The 25,250-nt window shown below is 34.5% G+C and overlaps 1 protein-coding gene across 4 annotated transcripts in view; it reads right to left on the bottom strand.

Moving 5' to 3' along the window:
- Positions 1-20,907, bottom strand: part of LOC114349496 (biorientation of chromosomes in cell division protein 1-like 1) — a 67,015-nt gene extending 46,108 nt beyond the window's left edge. For all 4 annotated transcript variants that reach the window (XM_028299885.2, XM_028299887.2, XM_028299886.2 and 1 more), the window contains exons 1-2: positions 20,543-20,907; positions 5,783-6,180 (exon numbers count right to left, since the gene is read on the bottom strand). In XM_028299885.2, coding sequence (XP_028155686.1) covers positions 5,783-6,180; positions 20,543-20,796 — 652 coding nt within the window. In that variant the 5' untranslated portion in view covers positions 20,797-20,907. The remainder of the gene's footprint in view (positions 1-5,782; positions 6,181-20,542) is intronic.
- Positions 20,908-25,250: the final 4,343 nt, after the last annotated feature.

Here is a 25,250-nt window from a genome sequence, read left to right as displayed (position 1 = left end):
TTCTGTCATTTGTATTGGTCATGATTTTTGTTTTACTCATGTTCATTTTTAATCGTATCTTCTCTAATGCGTGTGCTAGTTCAGTCAGCATTGTGGCTAGTTCTTATTGGTTGGTTATAATAAGGACAACATCATCGCAATATCTGAGGTGATTGAGATTCTTCCCGTTGTTGATACCCATGTCTTCCCATTCCAGTTCTTTAAAGACGTCTTCCAGAGCTAAGGTGGAGAGTTTTGGGGATATTACATCTCCCTGTCCTACGCCTCTACGTATATCTATGGGATTAGTTTTGTTTGTTTTATTTTCCCATTCGACTGTCATTGTTGCTGTTTTATAGACGTTTTGTAAGAGTTGCCTGTACCTGGAGTCTATTCTGCTATTATTTAAAGCTTTTTCTATCGCCCATATCTCGACAACATCGAACGCTTTTTCATAAGGTTTGTTCCAACTCGATACAAAACCGTTCTTGAATCGTTAGGCGCATGCGCAATAACGAATAATTATGCGCAGTAACACATTTTTCGTTACTGCGCGGTTCACGAACCGTTCAAGAACGGTTTTGTATCAAGTTGGAACAAACCTAATGTCTACAAAATTTTTGACATATGAGCGACTGAAAATTTAAAAATTGCGAAATCGGCTATTTTTAACCCTCAAAACCTATGTGAAAAACTGAAAATTTCAATGTTGCCAAGGTAGGTAGATATTCCTTAAACATCGATTGATGAAATTCTAAAGAGTTTTTTGCAATACAATATCGAAAACCCCTTTATTTTTTAATTGCTAATCAAGCGGGCGCGACACTATTTTCAACCGTTGCATGTATATGTAACATGCGTAAATATATGCGCGGAAAAATATTCTGATTCAATTTTCTTTCGCCATCTTGCTTGAAAAGGTCCCCTTTTAACAAATTTGCATGTTGCCAGGATCAAAAAGCAGTCAAAAAATTTTTTAAACGTTTTTCTTGTTTTTTCCTAGAACTAATTTTTTGTATTGGACAATTTTTTTTTTTAGGTTTTTCGATCATTCCAAATAGAAAAGATCTTAAGTCACTTTTCTTTAAATGTGATAGTTTTCGAGTTATAAGCCATTGAAAATTTAAAAATGGCAAAATCGGCCATTTTCAACCCTCAAAAACTGTGTGAAAATCCTAAAATTTCAATGTTACCAATGTCCATAGATATTCTATGAACATCGATTGATAAAATTCCGAAGAGCTGTTTGCAACACAATATGAAAAACTCCTTTGTTTTTTAATTGCTAATCAAGCAGGCGCGACACTATTTTCAACCGTTGCATGTATAGGTAATCGGAAAACATTTTAAGTTAAAAAAATTGTTTAAAAAATGTTTGACCCTCGCAACATGTAAATTTGTTAATAGGGAACCTTTTCAAGCAAGATGGTGAAAAAAAAATTAAATCAGAATATTTTTCCGCACATATTTACGCATATTAACCCTTAAACGCCCAAGGGTGGGTAAAAAATGTCCACCTAATGCGTATTCCTTTGTAACATATTTATTACGTGTTTTAAAATTAAAAAAAAAATATTTATTGTTAAAAAGACAGCCCTTTATCGAATGTTAATTTGGTTCTACCGATATTTTTAAAAATAAAAGTAATATCTTGAGTTAAATATGAGCCGGCATAAAAAGTACACCCTTGATAAAACTTGTTACTAAAGGTTTCTATATAATTTCTTATTGGTAGGAACATACTCCATATAATTATCGACGTATAATTACATAATCGACATAATTATCTGCCAATGAGGAGGCTGAAAGGAAGAATGTGGAGAAAATCGACAAATCTGAATTACTGGCTTTTACTGTTAGGTTAATTTTGATGTACACTGTAATTTTGTTGTAAGGTTTGTAAATTGTTTATATTAATATTTTAGAAGATGCTGTGTTTATTAAGAATAATATTCTTAAGTTTAATCCATTTCCAACAACTCTTAACAAATATATTAGCTGTCTTCGAGGTGGACATTTTTTACCCACCCTTGGGCGTACATGGAACCTAAAAAAGGTTGGGCGTTTAAGGGTTAAGTTACGCATATTAAGTACATACTCAAGTGTTGTATACACTTGAGTCCAGGGTTCTTTACCGGTGCGTCATCATTTAAAGCATACGAAATAAGTCGGAAATTTACTAAACGCAACAGCAAGTGACAGTAAGTAGCTGCTGCTCCGATCACGTGTTAAAATTTCTTCTTCTTCTTCTTCTTTTTATATAGACATTACTCTGTCTGTTTTTCAATGTGCTCCAGTAAGTTGTCATTCCATCTTTTTCGTGGTCTTCCCACTGATCGTCTTCCTATTGGGGAACCGTCTCTCGCCGTCCTTACTACTCTATTTACTGTCATTCGGCTTATGTGGTCGTTCGATTCTACTCTTCTGCTTTTCACCCAGTTATTAATGTTGTCCACCTTGCATCTCCTTCGTATATCTGCACTTCTAGCTCTATCCCACAGCGTCTTACCATCGATTTTTCAGGTTTCAGGTATCAGGTCGTGTTTCTGCCGCGTATGTCATAATTGGTCTGATTGTTTTGTAAATTCTGCCTTTCACTTCTTTTCCGATGTTTTTATTTCTCCATATTGTTTCATTCAGGCAACCTGCGGCTCTGTTTGCTTTATTCACCTGATCTTCCACTTCTGTTTCGAGCTTTCCGTAGCTGCATAGTGTGATGCCTAGATATTTAAACTCCATGTGTTAAAATTTGACGTTATCAAATAAATAAAATGTCAAATAATGTAAGTTTTGCTTTAAAATATTGGTGCAGAATTATGTACTTTATCGTACTACATACGTAGTATAGTATAATAGATAAAGTTATAGGATCGTGCAATATGTTATATGGCTACATTTGAAGTAGCTTAATAAATTCTTTTAATATCATTAGTGATTAATAAATAAATAAACAATTTATAAAAAAATTCAATAACATATTTTCTTTTTGTCATTTCATTCACTTTGGCGAAAACGTAACATAACCTTATATTCTTATTCCTTAACTGTTACTTTACAAAACTTCCTAACAAAATAAAATAAACTTACCATAAAATTTCAAACTTCAATATAAAATTAGTTGTGAAAAAAACTGTTTGTGTAATACAGTCGGAAAAATGAAAGAATACCCATGAACGATCATATCAAGCACGTATTTTGGATTTGCTGCCTTTTTCTATTCGCGGTGTGCAAGTACTTGGAAAGGGAAACGAGAAACGACCGTGCGCGAGTCGCGGAGAAATATTGCAACTATCTTAAATAATTCATATTGTCAATTGAAATTGTCAAATTGACGTATATTTCATACCTTCTGTCATTGACGCAGAAAAATTATATATTGCTCCACAATATTGATATGATATCAATTATTATATAAAGGTTTTAATTAATTGTATTTTGCTTGCAGTACTGCATTTTAATAACTGATTTTATTTACTACATACAATTGTTTACGTTTGCTAAACATAACCTGCATCTTATTTTTTCTTCTTATTATTTTTTTGGACTATGGTCTTGAGAATTATCCAGCAACCAGGACTAATATAATTGGCCAATATAATTAAAAGTGCGAATAAAAGTACATAGCGTAGAAATAGAGGTCGCTTTGCCGAACTTGCACGGTCCCAATAAATAACAAACGAGAAAGATAGATTATTAAGTGTTGTCTATTAAGCAAAAACGTTATCCAAGACATACGCAGTTACATACTTATAATTGGCAGAGTGAGACGGCGATATAATTGTTCAACGTAGTTATATTAATTTAGTAGAAAATTTAAACTCACACTTGACTATTTCTGTACTTCTAATGTCATTCTTACAAAAACATTCAACATCAGTAGATATAATGATTGTATAAACTACTATTCGAGTAATCGTGCTGGTCAACTATAATCTGACTGATTCAATTTCTGTCACTTTGACAGTGAAACTGGGTTAGGTTCGGTAGAGTTTATAAATTTTAATAATCAGTCGTATTTACTTGAATAAACTCAGTTCTTTTAAAATCTATTTTGATATTATATTGTATTTTTGGTTTGGTGAGTATTTATTTAATTAAAATAAGTCAATAAAATTTGTAAGTAATCATCTGTCAATATGGTTAACTTCTGTCTATGAGTTTGCCAAACGTGTACATATTACTCTCGACTTTTCAATCATAATGTATAAAATTACAGATTAGTATATTTTTACGAATGTGCATTTATTTGCAGATAATGTCTGGAAAATGATCTGGATACCAAATGATCTGAATTCATTAAGTTTACTTTCATTTAAGTCACTTAATGCAGCTGACATAAACGACATTTTTTAAACTCCTGTTACTATTTTGTCCGGCAACTTTATGGAGAAATTCATAATACTATATTTGCTTACTCATAATTTTTGTATTATTAATCTACATCAAATAATTAATTACGGTAGTAAAAGTAACATATTATTACCAATAAATATATAGGTTTTATCAGAAAAAGAATAATATCACAAAACATTTTTGACACATTTACTTAGCGAAAAATCGTACGGTGGGGTAGTAGTCACATCCGTTTTTTAAAGTATTAACTTAGTTTAGACGTTGTTTTGACTAGAAATTTTTTATTTAATTCGTGTGCATATCATCGATGACGCATGGGTATTCTTTAATTTTTGCTACTGTAAACAACTTCAAAATGCAACTATTCGACAAAAAACAGCCAAAAATTCAACAGACTGACAGCCACAAAAGTAAACAAAACAGAAACGTCACAAATTGTACTTAAAATCTGAAATCATTCCTAAGCGTCTTTTTTTGTACCTATCTCTTTTCAATATACTGAGACTAGAGCGTTCATAAAAATAACAAGTGTTTTTACTTAATAACAGGCGGTAGCTGGTTTGTTTTTAGTTTCATGCGTGGAAGAGAATGATGCTGGATAAAAAGTATGTGTTTTATCTCGCCAGGTATTAGTGACGTACAGGTAAAGAATCCTGGATTCAAACACAAGCGCCCATACAAAAATTTTCAGGGGGGGGGGGGCAGACGTGAATATGTTACGCATTATATTCTGTATACTTTGGATAACCATATGTAGTTTACAGCACCCGAAAAGCTAGGGGGGCCACGGCCCCCCCCCCGCCTATGGGTATGGGCGCCCATGGATTCAAATGTACATGCAACCAACGGTTGAAAATAGTGTAGCGGCCGCTTGATTAACGATTACAACAAAGGGGTTTCCAAAATTGTATTGTAAAAAACTCTTCGCGATTTCATCAATCGATGTTTAAATAATATCTACCTACCTTGGCAATATTGAAATTTTCAGTTTTTCACATAGTTTTTGAGGGTTAAAAATGGCTGATTTCGCAATTTTTAATCGCTTATATGTCAAAAACTATCAACTTTAAAGAAAAGTCACTAAGACCTTTTCTGTTTGGATTGATCCAAAAAACCTAAAAAACTTTGTTCGATGCAGCAAAAATAATTTTAAGAAAACAAAATTTTTGCCCCACTTTTGGACCTGGCAACATGCAAATTTGTTAAAAGGGATCCTTTTTGAGTAAGTTTGTGCAAAAAATCCGAATCAGGAATATATTTCCTAGCGGATGCGCAGTGACTTTCTGGACTATTAGTACTTTTTCGATAAGCCACTATTTTGTTTTAGTTACACTAACTTTTTTCAAGCCAAAAACACGATTTTTGAAAATATTTTTCTCCTTATTAGTTACCAGTTAAATATGGGTTAAACAATATATCTGAAGATATAAAAGATAAATTGCATATTTACCTGAAAACCCTGACAAATGGGAATCTCTAGTATTTTCATCAATATTCATCTTCTCAGAACCATTCTCTTTACTATCAACAGGGTGTGGTTCGAAAGGGGGAGGATCATCATCTTCCATTTTACCACCTGCTTCTACTGCATTCATAAAAACATCACTATCTGCTTTCTTCAAATCTACTTGGTCACTTTGCACTGACCCAGGAGAAACAGCTTCAAGATCTGTTGGTAGTGGGTCTGGTGCAGGGACCTCAGGTTCCCTCTTCATATTTTTGTTTGGGTTTTCTAAACCTAAGAACTTATAAACTACTTCTTCTACTTTTGGCAAAAAGACTGAGTTTATTTTGGGATTTACTACTTGATCCACTATTCTCTCTACTCCAGTTTCTAAAAATCCTGATCTAAAAATGATGAAGTAATATGATAGAAAAATCATTGAAAACTTTTGTCTAGTATGTTTTTGGTAACGATAAAAGAAAAGATTATAAATAGTTGTTACCATGTTGAGAACGGGTGTACATAACAAATAAACTGAGGCGCTCAGAGCAACAGTGGCCTAACCCCAGAAACGAAGTTTTGAGATAAATGCAATCTTTGCATTCGTATTTCCATTAAGCTTATGGGATGGCGCTACAAATTATGTAGCGCCATTAAGCTAAATATAGAGTGAGGTTGTGTAGACCCTTGTTGAGAATTTCTTACCAGTATTCTTTGTACTGTCTTCGTATCCAGCCTCTTAATCGGTCTCTGATTGTGCTTTTGGGTACTCCCAGTGCCGGTTCTGGACCGACGTATTTCGTTGCTGATCATCGTCTAGGAAGTTCGTCAGCTTTCTCATTACCAGCGATCCCATGAAGTCCAGGCCCCCAAATGAGTTTTACCTCATTATATTCCGCCGCGGTGTCAAGTTCTTCGCGGTATTCCCATACAAGCCTTGAGGTTATCCTTGGGTTCTTTAAAGCCCTCAAGGCCGCTTGGCTGTCTGAACAGATATTCATTCTCTTATTAGTATAAGTCCTCAATCTGTTTATCCGTGCACAGTGCAGGATTGCATATACCTCTGCCTGAAATACAGAGGTATATTCTCCTAGTGGGATGGAACCGGTTTAGTTCCTATCCTCACTATTTACTTCCGATCCCGAACCATCTTCTGTCTTGGACCCATCTGTATACCAGGTGTGGCCCTCATACTTCAGATATCTGCCAGGATCTTCTCATACCTCTCTGGAGTGTATTTCCACCTGGAAAGGTATTTCCATTTTATATTTGGTGATAGAATGGTCTGTTATCATCTTCCATATCGGATCCCCGCATATATCTTAGATGCTGCAGTGTCCTTTGTCCACTGCAATTTTGCTTTGATTTCCCTGTAGATGTAACCCTATCCTTGCCTCCCCTTCACTATGATGTGTAAGGGAGGAAGGTCTAGCAAGGCTTCCATTGCTGCAGTTGGTGTGCCTCTCATGCTGAGACAGACGAGCCTTTGTATCTTGCCTAACTTCTCTATAGCATTTCTCTGCTGCACCTTTGGAAACCAGACCAATGCTGCATACATTATCGTGGGCTTTACCATCATGTTGTATATCCAATACATCATGTCCGGTTTAAGTCCCCAAGTTCTGCCATGTGTGCGTCTGGTCACCATTAAAGTGGCCATCGCTCTTTTGGTTATTCGTTCTAGTTGTCGCACTTGTCCATTTTGATACTACGTTCAGGACCTGTTGCATATTATCCCTGACCGTTGTATTGAACTTGTCCTGTGCCAGAACGGCAAAACCATCTGCAAAGCCCAGGACATTATATTTTTTCCTGTTGATCGTTCCAATCAATCCGTCCTTAACCAGATTTTACACTAACGGAGATAATACACCTCCCTGTGGACATCCTCTGGCAACCCGTGCTAACATGGTCACGCCCATCAGTGTTGAATATACCACGCGGCTTTAAGCATGCATTCTATCCACCTGCAGCTTATTTCTTCCATTCCTTTCAGACTGATGGCCTTTGTGATAGCATCGAATGAGGTGTTATTGAAGGCCCCCTATATGTCGAGAAAGGCTCCCAACATCACCTCTTTGTTTTCCAGAACATACTTCACCCTCTGTACTAGATGGTGCAGTGCTGTTTCTGTTGATACACCTGGCCTATATGCATATTGGTCTTGTTCTATTGGTCTTTCAACCAATATTCCATCCCTAGTATGTCTATCTACCAGTTTTTCCAATGTCTTTAGTAGAAAGGACATCAGACTTATTGGTCTAAGGGACTTTGCAGTCATATGTCCACCCTTACCAGGCTTTGGTATGAATGCTACCCTTGTCGACCTCCAAGCAACTCTTACATACCCCAGCGCAATATTTGCACGAAGTATTGTACACATTTGCTTGTACATTGCTTCTGTACCTTTTTGCAAAAACACAGGATAAATCCCGTCCGTTCCCGGTGATTTATACGGTATAAATGAACTTACTGCCCATTTTATTGGTTTAAATGAACGTACTGCCCATTTTATTTTGTCTGGTGTCACCATCTCTTTTGCAGCTCTCCAGCTTCCCCTATTTCCATATCTCATGGTAACTAGTCCTTCTTGCTGTAGAACTTCTGGTGTCATCATTCTGGTTACTGACCCAGGGAAGTGAACATGGAAAAGTTCCCTCAGCGTCTCTTTACTGGTCTGTGTGTAGTCGCCTGACTCCATCTGGAGCGTGGCGACATATTGCTCTTAGGTTCTTTCGAGAGAATCTTTTGGAGTCTAGCCACTTCTGCAGTCTGTTCTATCTCTTCGCAGTGCTTCCTCCACGATACTCTTTTGGCTTTCCTTAGAGCTTTGTTATATTCAGTCAGAGCTTTGCGATATTCGCTCCACTCGCCTGATCTTTTTACAGAATTGAATTATTTTCTCGCATCTCTCCTTCTATTAGCAAGTTCATTGTTCCACCAGGGCACTTTCCTGTTGAACCTCCTGTTAGGGAACAGTTATCTTTATTGGGACAGTGCAAGTTCGGAAAAGCGACACCTGCTTTCATAGCACAGCAACATTTTTAACGCTTTTAATTATATTGGCCAATTATATTAGTCCTGGTTGCTGGATAATTGTCAAGGCCATAGCCCAAAAAAAATTATAAGAAGAAAAAGTAAGATGAGGTTATGTTATTAAACGGTAAACAATTGTAGGTAGTAAATAAAATTAGTTATTAAAATGCAGTACTGCAAGCAAAATACAATTAATTAAATTTACTTTTATATAATAATTGCATATCATATCAATATTGTGGAGCAACATATAATTTTTCTTCTTTAATGACAGTAGGTATGAAGTATACGTCATTTGACAATTTCAATTGACAATATGAATTATTTAAGAAAGTTTGAAGATTTCTCCACTATTCGCGCACGATCGTTTCTCGTATCCCCTCCAAGTACTTGCACACCGCGAATAGGTTTCTATGACTATATCCTGAGATTGTTCAGTAGCCATATCTAGCTCTATTGTATTCCTTATCCTCGTTATAGCCCCACGAAAACTATGTCAGATCTTCTTGATACGCTTCCCAATCAGTTCTCCTGGGGTTTCAATAAGTCTCTGTTTCATGCTCATAGTCCATTATTTCAAAGTTTATGTGTCTGAGGTCTGAGAAACTGGCCTCATCAGACACATGCCAGTTCCTAACGATGCTGCTCGCAAATGCAGTCGCCATCGTTATATCGATAACCTCCTTCCTATTTGCAGTCACAAAGGTAGGTTTGTTGCCTACATTTAGTATGTCTAAATTATATTCCATAATAAATTGTAGTAAGTGCTCACCTCTTTCGTTGTTTCCGGTGCTCCCACAGCTGATGTGATGCGAGTTGGAGTTCACAACCCATGATTATCTGTGATCCTTTGCCACTGCAGTCTCTCATCAGCTCCTCCAATTCCCTTGGTGGTGGTGGGTCATCATAGGGCAGGTAGGCTGATCCGAGTATTATCTCCTTCGTTGTACCTCCCTCTGTAACTTTTAGTTTTACTGCTGTTAGATCCTTGGAATAGAAATTAGTTAACAGCAGTACTTTGATGTTGCTTTTAGCTATTATGCAGGTTCTTGGTACTTCAGCGGATCTACTGCGTGGTTCTTGGATGAGAGCAACATCAAACCTTTCCATCGCCGCAGCAAATTCTGCAGAAGCTGCCTTACTGTGCTGAAGGTTGGCTTGGATCACTCTCACCTTTGCTATCTCTATATGTCTCCCTCACGATCTTGAATGCTATCCTTCCCATCCTCTAAAAGGCCTTGAGTTGGGTCTGCTTCAAAGCCCTAAGGGAGACCCTGTCGATCGAGTACGCAAGGATTTCTCCCTGCCCCTCAACTTTCTGGCTTTTCAGTGTCCAGTCTGTCGTATTGAGCCCTGCATTCGGCTTGCCCAAGCGACTCCTGAACACTTCATTCGGTCAACTTCAAATCCGCTGACTCCCAGAGATCCCGAAGCTCTTGTCTATCATAACGTGATCAATTTGATTCATATACTTTCCTCCTGGTCACATCCATGTGACTTTATGATTATTTTTTCTTTTAAAGTGGGTGACCATTATCTTCATTTGTTTTTCTTCTGCAAATTCTATTAGTACTGGTCCCAATTTAGAGAAAAACTAGACAGCCTGATCTCACTAAATCTGTCCTTGGAAAATGAACTCCAACTAGAATCAGCTGTAGATAACCTAACAAAAAGCATACAAATTGCTGCATGGTATGCGACTCCCAGCTACGAACCATCTCCAAACAGAAATATTGTGTCTCCCACAATTAAACAAAAAATTTCAGACAAACGACAATTACGTAAAAATTGGCAACAGTCAAGATCGGCAGAAAATAAGAAAAAACTTAACAAAGCAACAAAGAAATTAAAGGAATTAATCCATGAAGAAGAAAACCATGGAATTCAAGAATATTTAGAAAATTTAACACCGACTGAAGCTACAGATTACTCACTCTGGAAAGCCACGAAAAAAAATCAAACGGCCCCAACAGCATAACCTACCATTCAAAGATGAGGCAAACACCTGGGCTAGGAACGACAACGAAAAAGCTGATCTTTTTGGTAAGCACCTTCAAAAAGTATTCACGCCATACACGCCTTCTACAGTATACAGAGGAAGAAACAGAACTAACCAGATTCCTAACAGCACCGTTCCAAATGGATTTGCCCCACACGAAATTTACAGTCAACCAAGTAAAACAAACAATAAATGAAGTCAACATCAAAAAAGCCCCTGGATTTGACCTAATCTCTGGCAAGTTTCTAAAAGAAGTCTCGAATAAGTGCATAAAACTAATAACCTTTATATTTAATGCAATCTTGCGCCTAAACTACTTCCCTAGTTCATGGAAACTGGCACAAATCCTAATGATCCTTAAACCCGGAAAAAGACCGGAAAATGCGTCTTCATACCGGCCTATAAACCTTTTGCCTATGATTAAAAAAAAGGTTAAAACCTTTAAAAAGGTTTTTGGAAAAATGTACGTAAAAAGATTAAAAACCATAATAGACGAACATAAAATAATTCCACAACATCAATTCGGTTTCCGAGACAAACACGGAACCATAGAACAAGTGCATAGGCTAGTCAACCAAATAAACAAGGATTTTAACGCCAAAAGATACTGTTCTGCTGCTTTCCTTAACATATCTCAGGCTTTTGACAAGGTATGGCATATAGGACTGCAAATAAAATTAAAGAAGCTCCTACCTTATCCTCACTTCCAGCTCTTAAAATCCTACATAGAAAATAGACAGTTCCTGGTGAAGCATGGTACCGAGCACACTAAGGTATATATCCTATTCACTCAGGCATCCCACAAGGCAGCGTTCTCGGCCCAATTCTATATCTTTTATACACAGCGGACATTCCAACATCTAGTACAACTACTGTTGCAACGTATGCAGATGACACTGCTATCCTGACATCCCACACAGATCCATCAACAGCATCAAGAAATCTTTAATCAAACCTAAATAGAATTCAGCAATGGATGAAAGTATGGCGAATCAAATCTAATGGAACTAAGTCAATACATGTTACATTCACGCTACGTAGAGAAACATGCCCCCTGTATAATTCCTCAATCTGAGGACGCTAAATATCTCGGCATGCACTTGGATCGCTGTCTAACTTGGAAAAAACATATTTTTAACAAACGAAAACAGCTTGGACTAAAGTTGAGAAATATGTATTGGCTCATTGGTCGTAATTCAAAACTATCTTTGGATAACAAAATTTTACTCTACAAGTCCATCCTCAAGCCCATATGGACTTATGGGATTTAGCTATGGGGCACTGCTAGCGTATCCCATACAAACATCTTATCCCATTCCAAAACAAGGTGCTGCGTGCCATAGTCAATGCGCCATACTATGTATCCAACGAGGTGATTCAACACGACATCCCCCTAGAATCCATGAAAGAGCCATACAACGCTTTAGTGCTAAATACTGTGAAGAGTGCTAGTGCATCCTAATGCGTTGGCTCGACAACTAAATGTGCGGGACATCTTTGAAGTGCGTAGACTAAAACAGCAATTGCCGTCCGACTTGTCCAACTGAACATATTAAGTGTATTCAAACTAGTGATGTGAGTCAAGAATATTTCCAAGCGAATATTCGCGAACATTAAAAAGTTTCCGAGAATATTCGCCTATAAAAAATGGAAATATTCTCTTGACCGCGAATATTCCCGGAAACTTTCAATGGAAAATTCTCGAGAATATTTCCGAGAACTTTCAAGAGTGGTTCCGAGAACTTTCCATAATACTTCCGAGAACTTTTGAGAATATTTCCAAGAGCCTTTTAGACATAAGAGTCAGTGACATAATTTGAATTTAAATGTAAGTAGCGCTATTTAATTCACACGACCAGCGAACCTATACTACTGCTAAGTACAAAAAAAATGAACATTGTTTTGAACATTACCTTCATTATTTTTATACTAAAAATACCCAAAGCTCTATCACAATAAAGATGTACTAGAAATAAACAAACCAAGACACGTTGAATGTTACGAGGAGTACTCCCGAAACCGAATGATGATTTACAATGTATCAACTTTGCAAATCATGATTTGGGATTTACAATGTACAGTGGAACCTCGATAACTCGGATTAATCGGGACCGCGACCAATCCGGGTTATCGAAAATCCGAGATAGCCGGAGAATATGGTAAAAATTAATAAAATACGGTATACTTACAGCTAAACTCCGTTAGAATTGAAATAACATGAAATATATTTATAAATATGCACATACCTACTCATTAAAATTACTAAAAAAAACACCAAACCCAAACGTAAGCAAATGGAAGCGAACAATACAAGACACACAATACTAAATACCATTGTTTATAAAAGAATTTTTTAAATAGTCTTTCCTAAACAATGCTGACAGTTTGAAATAAAAAGGAATAGATACTACAGACAGGTGGCTGTTGTTTCTGCGGCGTGTTCTATGAGTCATTTTTAATATCGTATAGTTCAAATTACACACATACACATTATCTCTCAAATATTATATTACATACATTTTTATTGTTGAAAGGTTTGTCTGATAATTAACTATTTTGATTGGAAATAAGCCACAATTAAATTGAAAAATACAAAATATTGAAAATCAAAATGTTTATCTGATGAAAATCGGTCCGGGTTAGCCGGACTTCCGGGTTATCGGGGGCCGACTTATCGGGGTTCCACTGTATATACATTGTAAATCATGATTTGGGAGTCCTCTTCGAACATTCAATGTGTCTTGCTTTGTTTATTTCTAGTGTATCTTTATTGTGATTGTAGTATATAGGTTTAATGCATGGGAATATTTTAAAAGAGAAATAATAAATAAAAAGAAAAAATTCAAAACTACAATAAAGTTATATCATTAAAACTTCCTGTAAATACTAGATGGGATTCACTCCTTAATTTGTATAAATAACGTTATTGAGTCTATAAGTGCTTTACCGATGCTTATGGTCGTAGAGAGAGAAAATAGAAAATTTTCACGGAATTTTAAACAAAACTGTTTGGATGATGAAATATTTTGGATAAAGTTGCAAAAAGTATCAGTTGTGCTAACACCAATTGTAAAATAGATTATGTTCATACTTTATTGGAAGGCAATATTGTAAATTATCCCAGGTTGTCCAGGCATTTAAGGATACAGAAAATATTTTTATCGAGAATATTCCATTACTTCCAATCAGTAAGTTTGAGGAAAAGGAATGCTTATCTAAATTAGAAAATAGAATTGGCAGTGAAGCCTGTGCACCATGCTGCAAATTTACTTGATTCTTCTTTAACAGGACAAAGCCTCATTGGTGAAGGACATATAATAGCTTTGCAGTGTATAGACAAGTTATTAACCATCCATCCCAAGTTTATTGAAGAAAAAGAAAACATTTTTACAGAACTAACAATGTTCTGTGCAAAAGCAGACCTTTGGTCAATGGATTTTATTTTGCATTCAGCACGATCAGTAGATTGTATAAGCTGATGACAAGGAATGTGCACCAAAACTTCTTTAAAAGATTTGGCAATTACAATACTGGGGTAACCAGGTTCCTATGCTGAAATAGAGTGTAATTATAGCACATACTCTTTCAAACACAATAATTAAAGGAGAAATAGATAGAGCACTGAAGTTAATGTATAATGGCTCATAATGAAAAACTCCTAATAGATCGTAAACATGAAAAAATGGTACCTATGTGATGAGAGCCTTTCTATAACTCATCTGTTGGAACCAGGCCAAGACTCTAAATCTATATCAGAAAATGAAAGTTTAAGCAAGATGGAGACAGACTCTTCATAATACAGAGTCCAGCTTGTGTGAAGAAAACTTCTCTGACTCACAAGAATAGACTCTTACATTTATATATTTTATAATTATTACTCCTAAGAAGTTTTCTAGTGTCTTTTGTTATTATTAGTTAAGAAAAACGTTCCTGCTTTAATACTATATAGGAATACAGATTACCTGAAGTAAGTTCCTATATAATCAATTTTGGTTTGTTTATTGTGTGTTATCTTTATTATTTTAATATTTTTTTAAATAAAATAACTTTTTTTGTTTTAAATAATATACTGACTAATAACAAAAATATTCAGAGTATTTTTTTTAGGTTAAATAAATTTTAAAAGTATTTTTGGACATTTAATTTTTAACAGATTTTTCTGTAGTCGTAATACCACAACATAAAGTAAAGCTAACTACTGATTTGTATAATTTATTATAATAAGTACTTGTAATAAAAATGCAATATTTCCATAAATTTCCGAAAGTTTCCAATATTCCCGGAAAGTTTCTGAATCTTTCTGGAAATTTTACATCACTGATTCAAACCAATAAAATTTTAATTTTAGAATTGTAAAGAGGTTACTCACTGGAGTAACTCTCTACATGTCTGTATTTTTTACCATAACAAATGCTTAATGCCCAATGGGCAGATTGTTGTACTCAATGGAGTTAATAAAAAAAAATTCTATTAGTCATATGCCGTTTTCATTAATAACCTCATGTTTTATGTTTACTTTCTCCTCCTGTAACATGTTTGTACATCTGTTCTCATCTGATCTTGGCATTTGCATCCCCTATTACCATTCTTATGCTATTTCTGTTTAGCTTATATGTTTCTTCTAAGATTTCATAGAATTGGTCTTTCTCGGTTTCTGTTTTTTCTTCTGTTGGTGCATGCACATTTAGAATAGACATATTGTAACCTTCTAACTCTAGGTAGCACATTTTATCTGATATTGCCACCAACTTTTCTTTTAACTCTTGTTTCTCGATCACTTGTAAATAGTACATAATTCTCTGAATCTGATATTCTAGTATTCTTTATTAAAGTGTGTCTTGTACAGCAATTATATTCATTTTATATTTTTCTGCTTCATTCTTTAAATTATGTAATGCCCTTTCCCATTCTTCATATACACCTCGTAAGTTCCAAGTTCATATTCTTAACATTTCTTTTTCTTTGAGGTCACGATATTTTTCTATGTCCATTTTCTTTGCTATATTGCAGGTTAATCTTTTTATGTGTTGATATTTTAATTTTGCTGTTTCTTTTACTCATATCTTCACTAGCCTGGTTCGTCAACTTTTCTTTGTTATCTTTGTTCTTACTTAATTTTTTGTTACCTTTTCTTGTTACGTTTATATGGGATTAGCCACAGTTAGGTTGTAATTGAAGACCTAAGTGGAAGAAGGGGGTATGTCACAAGTTCTAAAATTCTGAGTTTACTAGTGAATGAAGGTGGTATGTAACTTCACTATCATATGACACTTATAAGTACTGTACCTCTAAAAAGATTAATAAGAGATATTCTAGTGGATGAAGGTGGTATGTAACATGTAAAATACGATTCTTGATTAGAAGAAGGAGGTATGAAACATTTTTCATTTTTTTCAGGTTTAAATTGTTTATAACTCAAAAACGATTAACTTTAGAGAAAAATTACAAAAGTCCTTTTTTGTTTCCAATGAACAAAAGAACCTAAAATAATGTCTACCCGGGCCGAAAAAATTGATTTTTATAATTTGTTTAATTTTTTTTTTTTAAATAAATGTAGCAATACTGCCGTGCTTAGCGAAAACGCCGTATCTGCAAAAATCTGAAAAAATGAAATTTTTACTTCTTTCTAACCCAAATGTGCATATTTATCTTATTTGCTTACTAAAAATGACGTAAGTTAAGCCAAAACACATTAAACACACCGCATCTTATGCCGTATCCTGTGTAAATGTATACAAATTCTTAACCCTCCGTTACTCACACACTGTGTATGAGACCGGCCCTCTAAATAACTTCCTATAACTCTGATTGTAGTGGAGATTTTGAATTGCTGGTGCATATACCTCTTCAGTTATCAGTCAACTGTGGGTGAAGTCCACGTGCAGTGTAAAAAAGAGTATTATTGTACTTTTATTATTAGACTTTTTTTTTACTTAGTCCTAAGCCTTTCTACCTTTAGGTGTAAGGCTGGGGAATAGCTCAGTGGTAGAGTGTGTGATCGGAGATCGAGAGTCGTTTCATGTTATTATTAGACAACACCTATTAATTAGTAAGGTAATTAAAAGTAGTAAGTTTTAATTAGTAAGGTAATTTAAGATCTTTTTCTTACTTTTAATGTTTATATATTTGGTTATTTATATTTAGATATGCATTACGAGAAGGAGAAGCAAAGAATATTAAAATTATTTGAGGAAGTATCGACTGACGAGGAAACATATGAAAATGATGATGAACAAAGTTACTTTTTGTTAAAGTAATACAGGGTGTCCCAAAAAGATTGGTCATAAATTATACCACACATTCTGGGGTCAAAAATAGTTCGATTGAACCTAACTTACCTTAGTACAAATGTGCTCATAAAAAAAGTTACAGCCCTTTGAAGTTACAAAATGAAAATCGATTATTTTCAATATATCGAAAACTATTACAGATTTTTTATTGAAAATGGACACGTATCATTCTTATGGCAGGAACATCTTAAAACAAAATTATGGTGAACTTTGTCCACCCCATAAAAAATTTATGGGGATTTTGTTCCCTTAAACCCCCCAAACTTTTGTGTATGTTCCAATTAATTCATTATTGTGGTACCATTAGTTAAACACAACGTTTTTAAAACTTTTTTGCCTCCTAGTATTTTTTCAATAAGCCAGTTTTTATCGAGATGCGGCTTCTTTTTCAATATATTAAAGTAAAAATTTTATGGGGGTTTTGTTCCTTTAAACCTCCCAAATGTTTGTGTTCGTTCCAATTAAACTATTATTGTGGTACCATTAGTTAAACACAGTGTTTTTAAGAATTTTGCCTCTTAGTCTTTTTTTTTATGTCACCTTTTATCGAGATGTAGCTTCTTTTTCAAAATATACCTAAAAATGTAAATTATAAATAAATTTTCAGATTATTAACAGGTCTCTGTAACCGTACTTAACCATATACAAATATGTGGTGGATTCGACAAGTATTCAAAATATCTCGATAAACACTGACTTATCGAAAAAGTACTAAGAGGCAAAAAAGTTTTAGAAACATTGTGTTTAACTAATGGTGCCACAATAATAATTCAATTGGAACGTACATAAAAGTTTGGGGGGGTTTAAGGGAACAAAACCCCATTATAAAATGTTTATGGGGTGCACAAAAATCACTTAAATTTTTTTTTAAGATGTTGCTGCCATACAAATACCGCATGTCCATTTTCAATAAAAAATCTCTGAGAGTTTTCGATATATGAAAAAAAATCGATTTTCATTTTGTAACTTCAAAGGGCTGTAACTTTTTTTGTGTGCACTATTGTATATAGGTAAGTGAGGTTCAATCAATCTATTTTTGACCCCAGAATCTGTGGTATAATTTATGACCAATCTTATCGGGACACCCTGTATAATGTTGACACAAATGCACATCTACAAAAACATATAATCATATATTCATTAAATAATATAATTGTACACGATTTTGCAAAAAAAAAATTTTCAAGTATTGCTGACCCATATTTTTGGACCCGGTCTTCTGCACCGTGCGTGAGTATTCGATCACAAAAAATTGCTGCGAGTGACGGGAGGGTTAAACTAAAATCGATTTTACTCGAATGTGATGTCTCTGCAGATACGGCGTTTTGGCTAAGCACAGCAGAATAAGTCCAAAATTATGGCATTTAGGTATAGGGACTATAACACGAAAAATAATCAGCATGTCTTAGGACTTCAAAACGCAAACAATATACAGGGTGTTCCATTTTAAATAAGAGAGTTCATTAGATTTCCAGAAAAATGGAATCTGACAACAATGTAATTACCACTGTACCCATTAGAAAACCCTTACTCACCAAACTCCATGAAAAATCGTGCAAGCCGTTTCCCAGATAATTGAGGCTTTCCATAAATAAAACTCACTCTGTATAATATACTCCATTTAATAATACAAGGCAAGGTAGACGGAAGAAGGGCCAGGTCGAAGAAGACTGTCATGGCTTAGAAACCTGTGAGAATGGTTTAACAGATCCTCTGCATCCCTTTTCCGAACTGCCGTCAACAAAATTACAATAGCCAATTTGATAGCCAACACTCAATAATCGAGCATGGAACATGAAGAAGATTATTTTGTGTTCAATTGCATATGTTTAGGTAAAACTGATTATAGAGTATTATTTCATTCAACATACCCCCTTCATCCATTCAGATAAAGGATAGTTATACAAACTAAAATTAATGGAAGAAGGTGGTATGCACAGTTTTATTTATTTTTTGAAAAAATACTAAAAATAAAAACAAATTATCAACATTATATGTAAAGGAATGCTTATAGCAATATAAATAAAGTCAAATAACACAAACAATATTTTCATGATAAAAGTAGAGGAATAAAAACTTTAACCGCCCATATATCCCCTTCTTCCACTTTGGTCTTCAATTATAATTACATATTTTACCTAAAAATATTTAACATTTCGATCTCCACTTGGAGATCATTGTCAAAATTATTGTCTTCTTAAATTGTCACTTTTGGCAACGATCTCCACAGTGGTGATTGAAACATTAAGAATTTTTAGGTGAAAGATGTACCTAATTACCATTACAACCTAACTGTGTCATCCTATATAAACATAAAATTTAAATAAAATGATGTTTGATATTGGTAAATTGAGAAAACTTTCTAAATTGGGTGTAATTACATATTAAAACATAGTTTTTAATTCATAATAACAATTTTCGATATTGTGAAATATAAAGGTAAGTACTGTACTCTTGAGCACAATTCATATTTTTTACCATACTTACCTTGTATAAGACTGATAAAATTTGATATTTGATGAGGAAGAGTTGATCCTAAGTTCTAAACAGATGATAAACAATGTAGATTGGAATAAAAAAGAAACATTAATACTTTGGTGGAACTGGCCAGACAGTAAGTATTAACAGATTTAAATGAAAGAGGGGTGAAAACTGGCACACAAAATAAAAGACAAGTCTCGAAGAAGGTATATCACAAATTAATGGACGTAAACACTTTCAATATTTTATACATTATACTTAAAAGTCATCAGTTTAGACCAAATTTAGTTATTGATTTTATATGGGTATTGATGGTCCCAATGTGCTGTAATACTTTTTGAGTCTCTATTAAAATATCTAAGAAATACCTAAGAATCTAATTATCCTAATAATTTAAGTTACCAGATCTCTGGATCCCGTGATTGCCCCACTGCAGTCAATGTAACTCACTACTCATTTGCTCCATTCATTTGATCATATTAAATTCACCAAGCAGGCTAATTTTAAGATTAGCAAATATACCAAGGGTTTCTACTATATTTTACACAATTGTCACATAATATGCCTAAAAATGAGTATGAAACAATTACCCCAAAACCATAGTGACATATCAAAATGACACTAATGTACATCCAGGCACACTGCAAATAAATCAATACTAGACAGTGTTCCAAGGTTACAAGCAAACAGTAATTTGACATTTGTTTATTACATTTTGCAAAACTGCAGGAATTTTGGATACTATTGGGTGCTGCAAATATAGATGCATACAAAGTATAGTACACACACATACACTAAAGGAAGATAAACAATCATAAAAAAGATACCAAAATAGCTGTAAAATCTAACTAACGGAAATACGGTCATGTCTTGTTTTTAACAATTTACAGGGGATATTAAAGATAATAAAAAAAAATAAAGAAAAGGCTCTCCAAGGTGACAAATAAAAAAAATACATACTCTTGGAGGTTTTTTCGTAGTTGTTCCCGAAGTTGATTCTTGTTAAGTTCAACACTCCAAGTCTGCCCTTTCAAAAATGTAGAGACACTTCCTTCAACCCTTTGTCTCAGGTTCTGGTAAGCTGGCTTAGTATCTACATCTGAGATGCATTCTTTGCGGAATTGATCGAATATACCCTGGGATTTGAGTTCTGACACCAACTGCTCAACTAACCTGCTATCTCCGGGCATGAAATTATTGCACATTACTTCCATTGTTTAATTTGTTACAAATTTTTTTGATTTTACTTTAGTATCAACTTTAAAAACATTTGGCTTCTATTTTCATTTTCAACTATGTATTTTCCACATTGACTTTTGAAGTTGACAAATGTCAAATCTTTGTCACTTTGTTTTTATTTTTATACAAAGGGTTATTAAACCACAGCCAGCGGAGCCAGCCGTGAAATGAGAAAATTGGCAACGTTGGAGGTAGTCCGATAGTAGACTATTTTTACTGTGTTTACGTGGAATGCTTGTGTTGGTTTGTTTTTAAGTGGTAAATTAATTTAATTTTAATTGGTAAATTATTTAATTAAAAAAGAAGTACGTCTTACGTATATTCTACTAATTGTGTTATTACTAATAATTCGATATATATTATTCTCACAAAATGAGGTAGGTACCTACAAACTGATAAATTCATAGGCTCATCCATTACTTTAATAAATAACATGCCCTTCTTTTGCATTGGGCACACTGAGCACTTACCCAGGGCCCCACAATTGGTTGTGGGGCCGCCTAGTCTCTACATTACTGAATGATAGCCGAATCGGGTATCTAAATTAATTAAAGTAAATAGTAATCTGGAAATACAAGTATCATCTTTTTAAAATAGAACAAATCTGAGACACCTTTCCTAACATAGAAATGGCACTGAGAATATTTTTAAGCATAATCGAAACAAACTGCAGTAGGGAAACGCTCTTTCTACAAATTAAAATGAATAAAAATGAAATTAAGAAGTACAATGCTTCAAGATGGATTAATATTAATAATAAACACAGTGTTTAAACACCTTGTCGTTATTTTCGATAGAATGTGATTTGCTTCAAAACAGAGCTTTTGAAGATGTGATTATAGTCTAAGAGCTAGAGGCGAGAAATCATCGTCATAAGTAAGTTTGGCATGTGAAATGTGTCTATTGTATGTTGATAATTAGGACCCCTTTCAGGCTGACACCTCAGTGGATACAGGGAGTAGCAATAAGGGATGAAAGGGGAAAGTTAACGCAGTCATTAAAGGTTTTCACCTCCTATTTTGTTAAACCTCCATCAATTTACATGAAAATTAAATTGGTGAGTAGTTAGAGCATACCTCAAGAAATAAAACTGATATGGTGCCAACGTGCGCTTTTACCCTGGGGGTGGATGCCACCCCTTCTCAGAGGTGAGAACTATTTTATTAAAAATAACCCCACTAATCGATTGAGGGACAAATTTTAAGCAAAATTTATTACCTCTAATTATTAAAATAAATCAATACTTTTTGAGTTATTAAAGATCAAAAATTTGAATTTTTCGTGAAATAAATGCATGATGTAAAGCGGTTTTTCGTAAATAATTCAAAAACTGTAAGTTTAATCAAAATAGTTACGATTACCAAAATTGAAGATAATAAAAAATAAAAGAGATTTGCTATTCGAAAAACCTTTGAGAATTAATAAAAAGTGAGTTATAGGTGATGGAATGTATATTTTTTTCGGCTAGTACCCAAATCTATGTATTCAAGCTCAAATAACGGGAAAACGGTGCATTTTATAAAATATATTTACTGACACTTGTCAAAGTACTTGGAAATATGTATCAAATGAGCTCGCGGAAAAGTTGATACCATTAAACATTATGCTACAAACATTTTTCAAAATTTAGGCTCCAAAAATTTGGAGCTTAATTATTATATTATTTATATAAGTTTTTAAAATTGTTTTAAGACATTTATATAAAATATAGCAAAAATGTATTTGAACATTATGTCAAATGTGCCCATTGTTGGACACCCTCAGTTTCTGTACATATTCAGCTTATACAGGGGCGGTTCTACACCAAAAAAAGTGGGGGGCAAGGGAACACAACCGGTGAATAAACAAGATAACGTGCCTTTTTAACGAAAATTATAGTACAAAAGTACTGTAAAAACTGAAGGGGGGGCAGCTCCCAAGTAGCAATTTTTCGACGCATTGGTTGTCAGTACAAACAAATGCACTGTATATAACGTTGCCCGAGAGCATTTTCAGTTGTTTCGGCCAACGACCCCTAACCCGACTCAGTGGCGTAGCTAGCATGGGTGACACCCGGGGCGGTAATCCATGGTGTCACCCCAAATCCTAAAAATATCTAAGGATTGTTAAAATCAACGGAAATACTATAAACGTATGTTTTGAATAATGAAAAAATTAAGAATTATAGTTAATAAACCGAGGTTATTTAGCCTTTTTTGCGCCAGTTTTGCTAGCAAGTATTTCTTGATTAATTTTAGCTTACTAAAACATCTCTCACATGAAGTAACCGATACACAAATGGTTATATTAATTTTAATGCGACCATTAAGTTTGGGAGATATTCCATGAAAACCCACTGCACAAGGAACGTTAAAAAGTCTACAACTAACCATTTAGATGCTGTGATAATGGTCGCTTGTAAATGTGTTCTGAGCCTTGATATTTCTAGCACAAGGTCTGCTTCTGATACCTCTTCATGGTAAAGTCAAAAAATGTTGAAACAGCTAACTTCAATTGTTAACTGTTCGTGAAAATCAAAGTGTGTGTGTCTGCACAACATCGAACAATGAAGCCACATTATGAATAGACTTTGATCAGGTTTCGAGTTCAAAATTGAATAGGTCAAAACAATCCTACATATCCTGTTGAAGTTCGATTCGAAGTGTCAGTCCTGTATCGGTAGCTAGGTCACCATCCATTCGTCTTTGACGTCGAATTCGTTTTTCGGTGGGAATATCGTCGTCCTCATATTTTTTCGTGGCAACATCTATTGCTTCATCTATAATATGCTCACGTTTTTCTTCAATGTAAAATGCAACTATTTTGGTCGCAGATTGATCAATGGTTATGCCTTAACTTTGAAATTAAATTTGACAAAAATTGGTTCCTCTTAGAACATCATTCCAAAGGAAAAGATGACAAAGAAATGTGAAATTACACACGTCGGGCATCAATAGGGTATGTCTATATGCACTTCTGGTGTCTAAATTTTCTTTTTGATGACATAGTTCCTCAATTGCAGCAATAAAACTATCAAAATATTCTCCAAACACTTTAACTGCAGCATAGTGAGTACTCAAACGCGTTGTGGAAAGTCGTTTAACAGATGCATTGCTGTGTTAAATAAGCACTTCCCATCCCAGCAGCTAGTGGAAGCAGAAAAAAAATTAAAAATTTTCCTCTACAGTTCTGATAAAAGTTACTCAGGATGTATTGTTCGCAAAAGAGTGCTAGCCACAAAAATCATTGGTATGATCAATACATCCAACGAAAATGGTGTCACCCCAAATCCTAAAAATATCTAAGGATTGTTAAAATCAACGGAAATACTATAAACGTATGTTTTGAATAATGAAAAAATTAAGAATTATAGTTAATAAACCGAGGTTATTTAGCCTTTTTTGCGCCAGTTTTGCTAGCAAGTATTTCTTGATTAATTTTAGCTTACTAAAACATCTCTCACATGAAGTAACCGATACACAAATGGTTATATTAATTTTAATGCGACCATTAAGTTTGGGAGATATTCCATGAAAACCCACTGCACAAGGAACGTTAAAAAGTCTACAACTAACCATTTAGATGCTGTGATAATGGTCGCTTGTAAATGTGTTCTGAGCCTTGATATTTCTAGCACAAGGTCTGCTTCTGATACCTCTTCATGGTAAAGTCAAAAAATGTTGAAACAGCTAACTTCAATTGTTAACTGTTCGTGAAAATCAAAGTGTGTGTGTCTGCACAACATCGAACAATGAAGCCACATTATGAATAGACTTTGATCAGGTTTCGAGTTCAAAATTGAATAGGTCAAAACAATCCTACATATCCTGTTGAAGTTCGATTCGAAGTGTCAGTCCTGTATCGGTAGCTAGGTCACCATCCATTCGTCTTTGACGTCGAATTCGTTTTTCGGTGGGAATATCGTCGTCCTCATATTTTTTCGTGGCAACATCTATTGCTTCATCTATAATATGCTCACGTTTTTCTTCAATGTAAAATGCAACTATTTTGGTCGCAGATTGATCAATGGTTATGCCTTAACTTTGAAATTAAATTTGACAAAAATTGGTTCCTCTTAGAACATCATTCCAAAGGAAAAGATGACAAAGAAATGTGAAATTACACACGTCGGGCATCAATAGGGTATGTCTATATGCACTTCTGGTGTCTAAATTTTCTTTTTGATGACATAGTTCCTCAATTGCAGCAATAAAACTATCAAAATATTCTCCAAACACTTTAACTGCAGCATAGTGAGTACTCAAACGCGTTGTGGAAAGTCGTTTAACAGATGCATTGCTGTGTTAAATAAGCACTTCCCATCCCAGCAGCTAGTGGAAGCAGAAAAAAAATTAAAAATTTTCCTCTACAGTTCTGATAAAAGTTACTCAGGATGTATTGTTCGCAAAAGAGTGCTAGCCACAAAAATCATTGGTATGATCAATACATC

Source organism: Diabrotica virgifera, chromosome 2 (assembly GCF_917563875.1).
Source record: "Diabrotica virgifera virgifera chromosome 2, PGI_DIABVI_V3a".
NCBI lineage: Eukaryota > Metazoa > Arthropoda > Insecta > Coleoptera > Chrysomelidae > Diabrotica > Diabrotica virgifera.
This window is presented reverse-complemented; position numbering and strand designations above follow the sequence as displayed.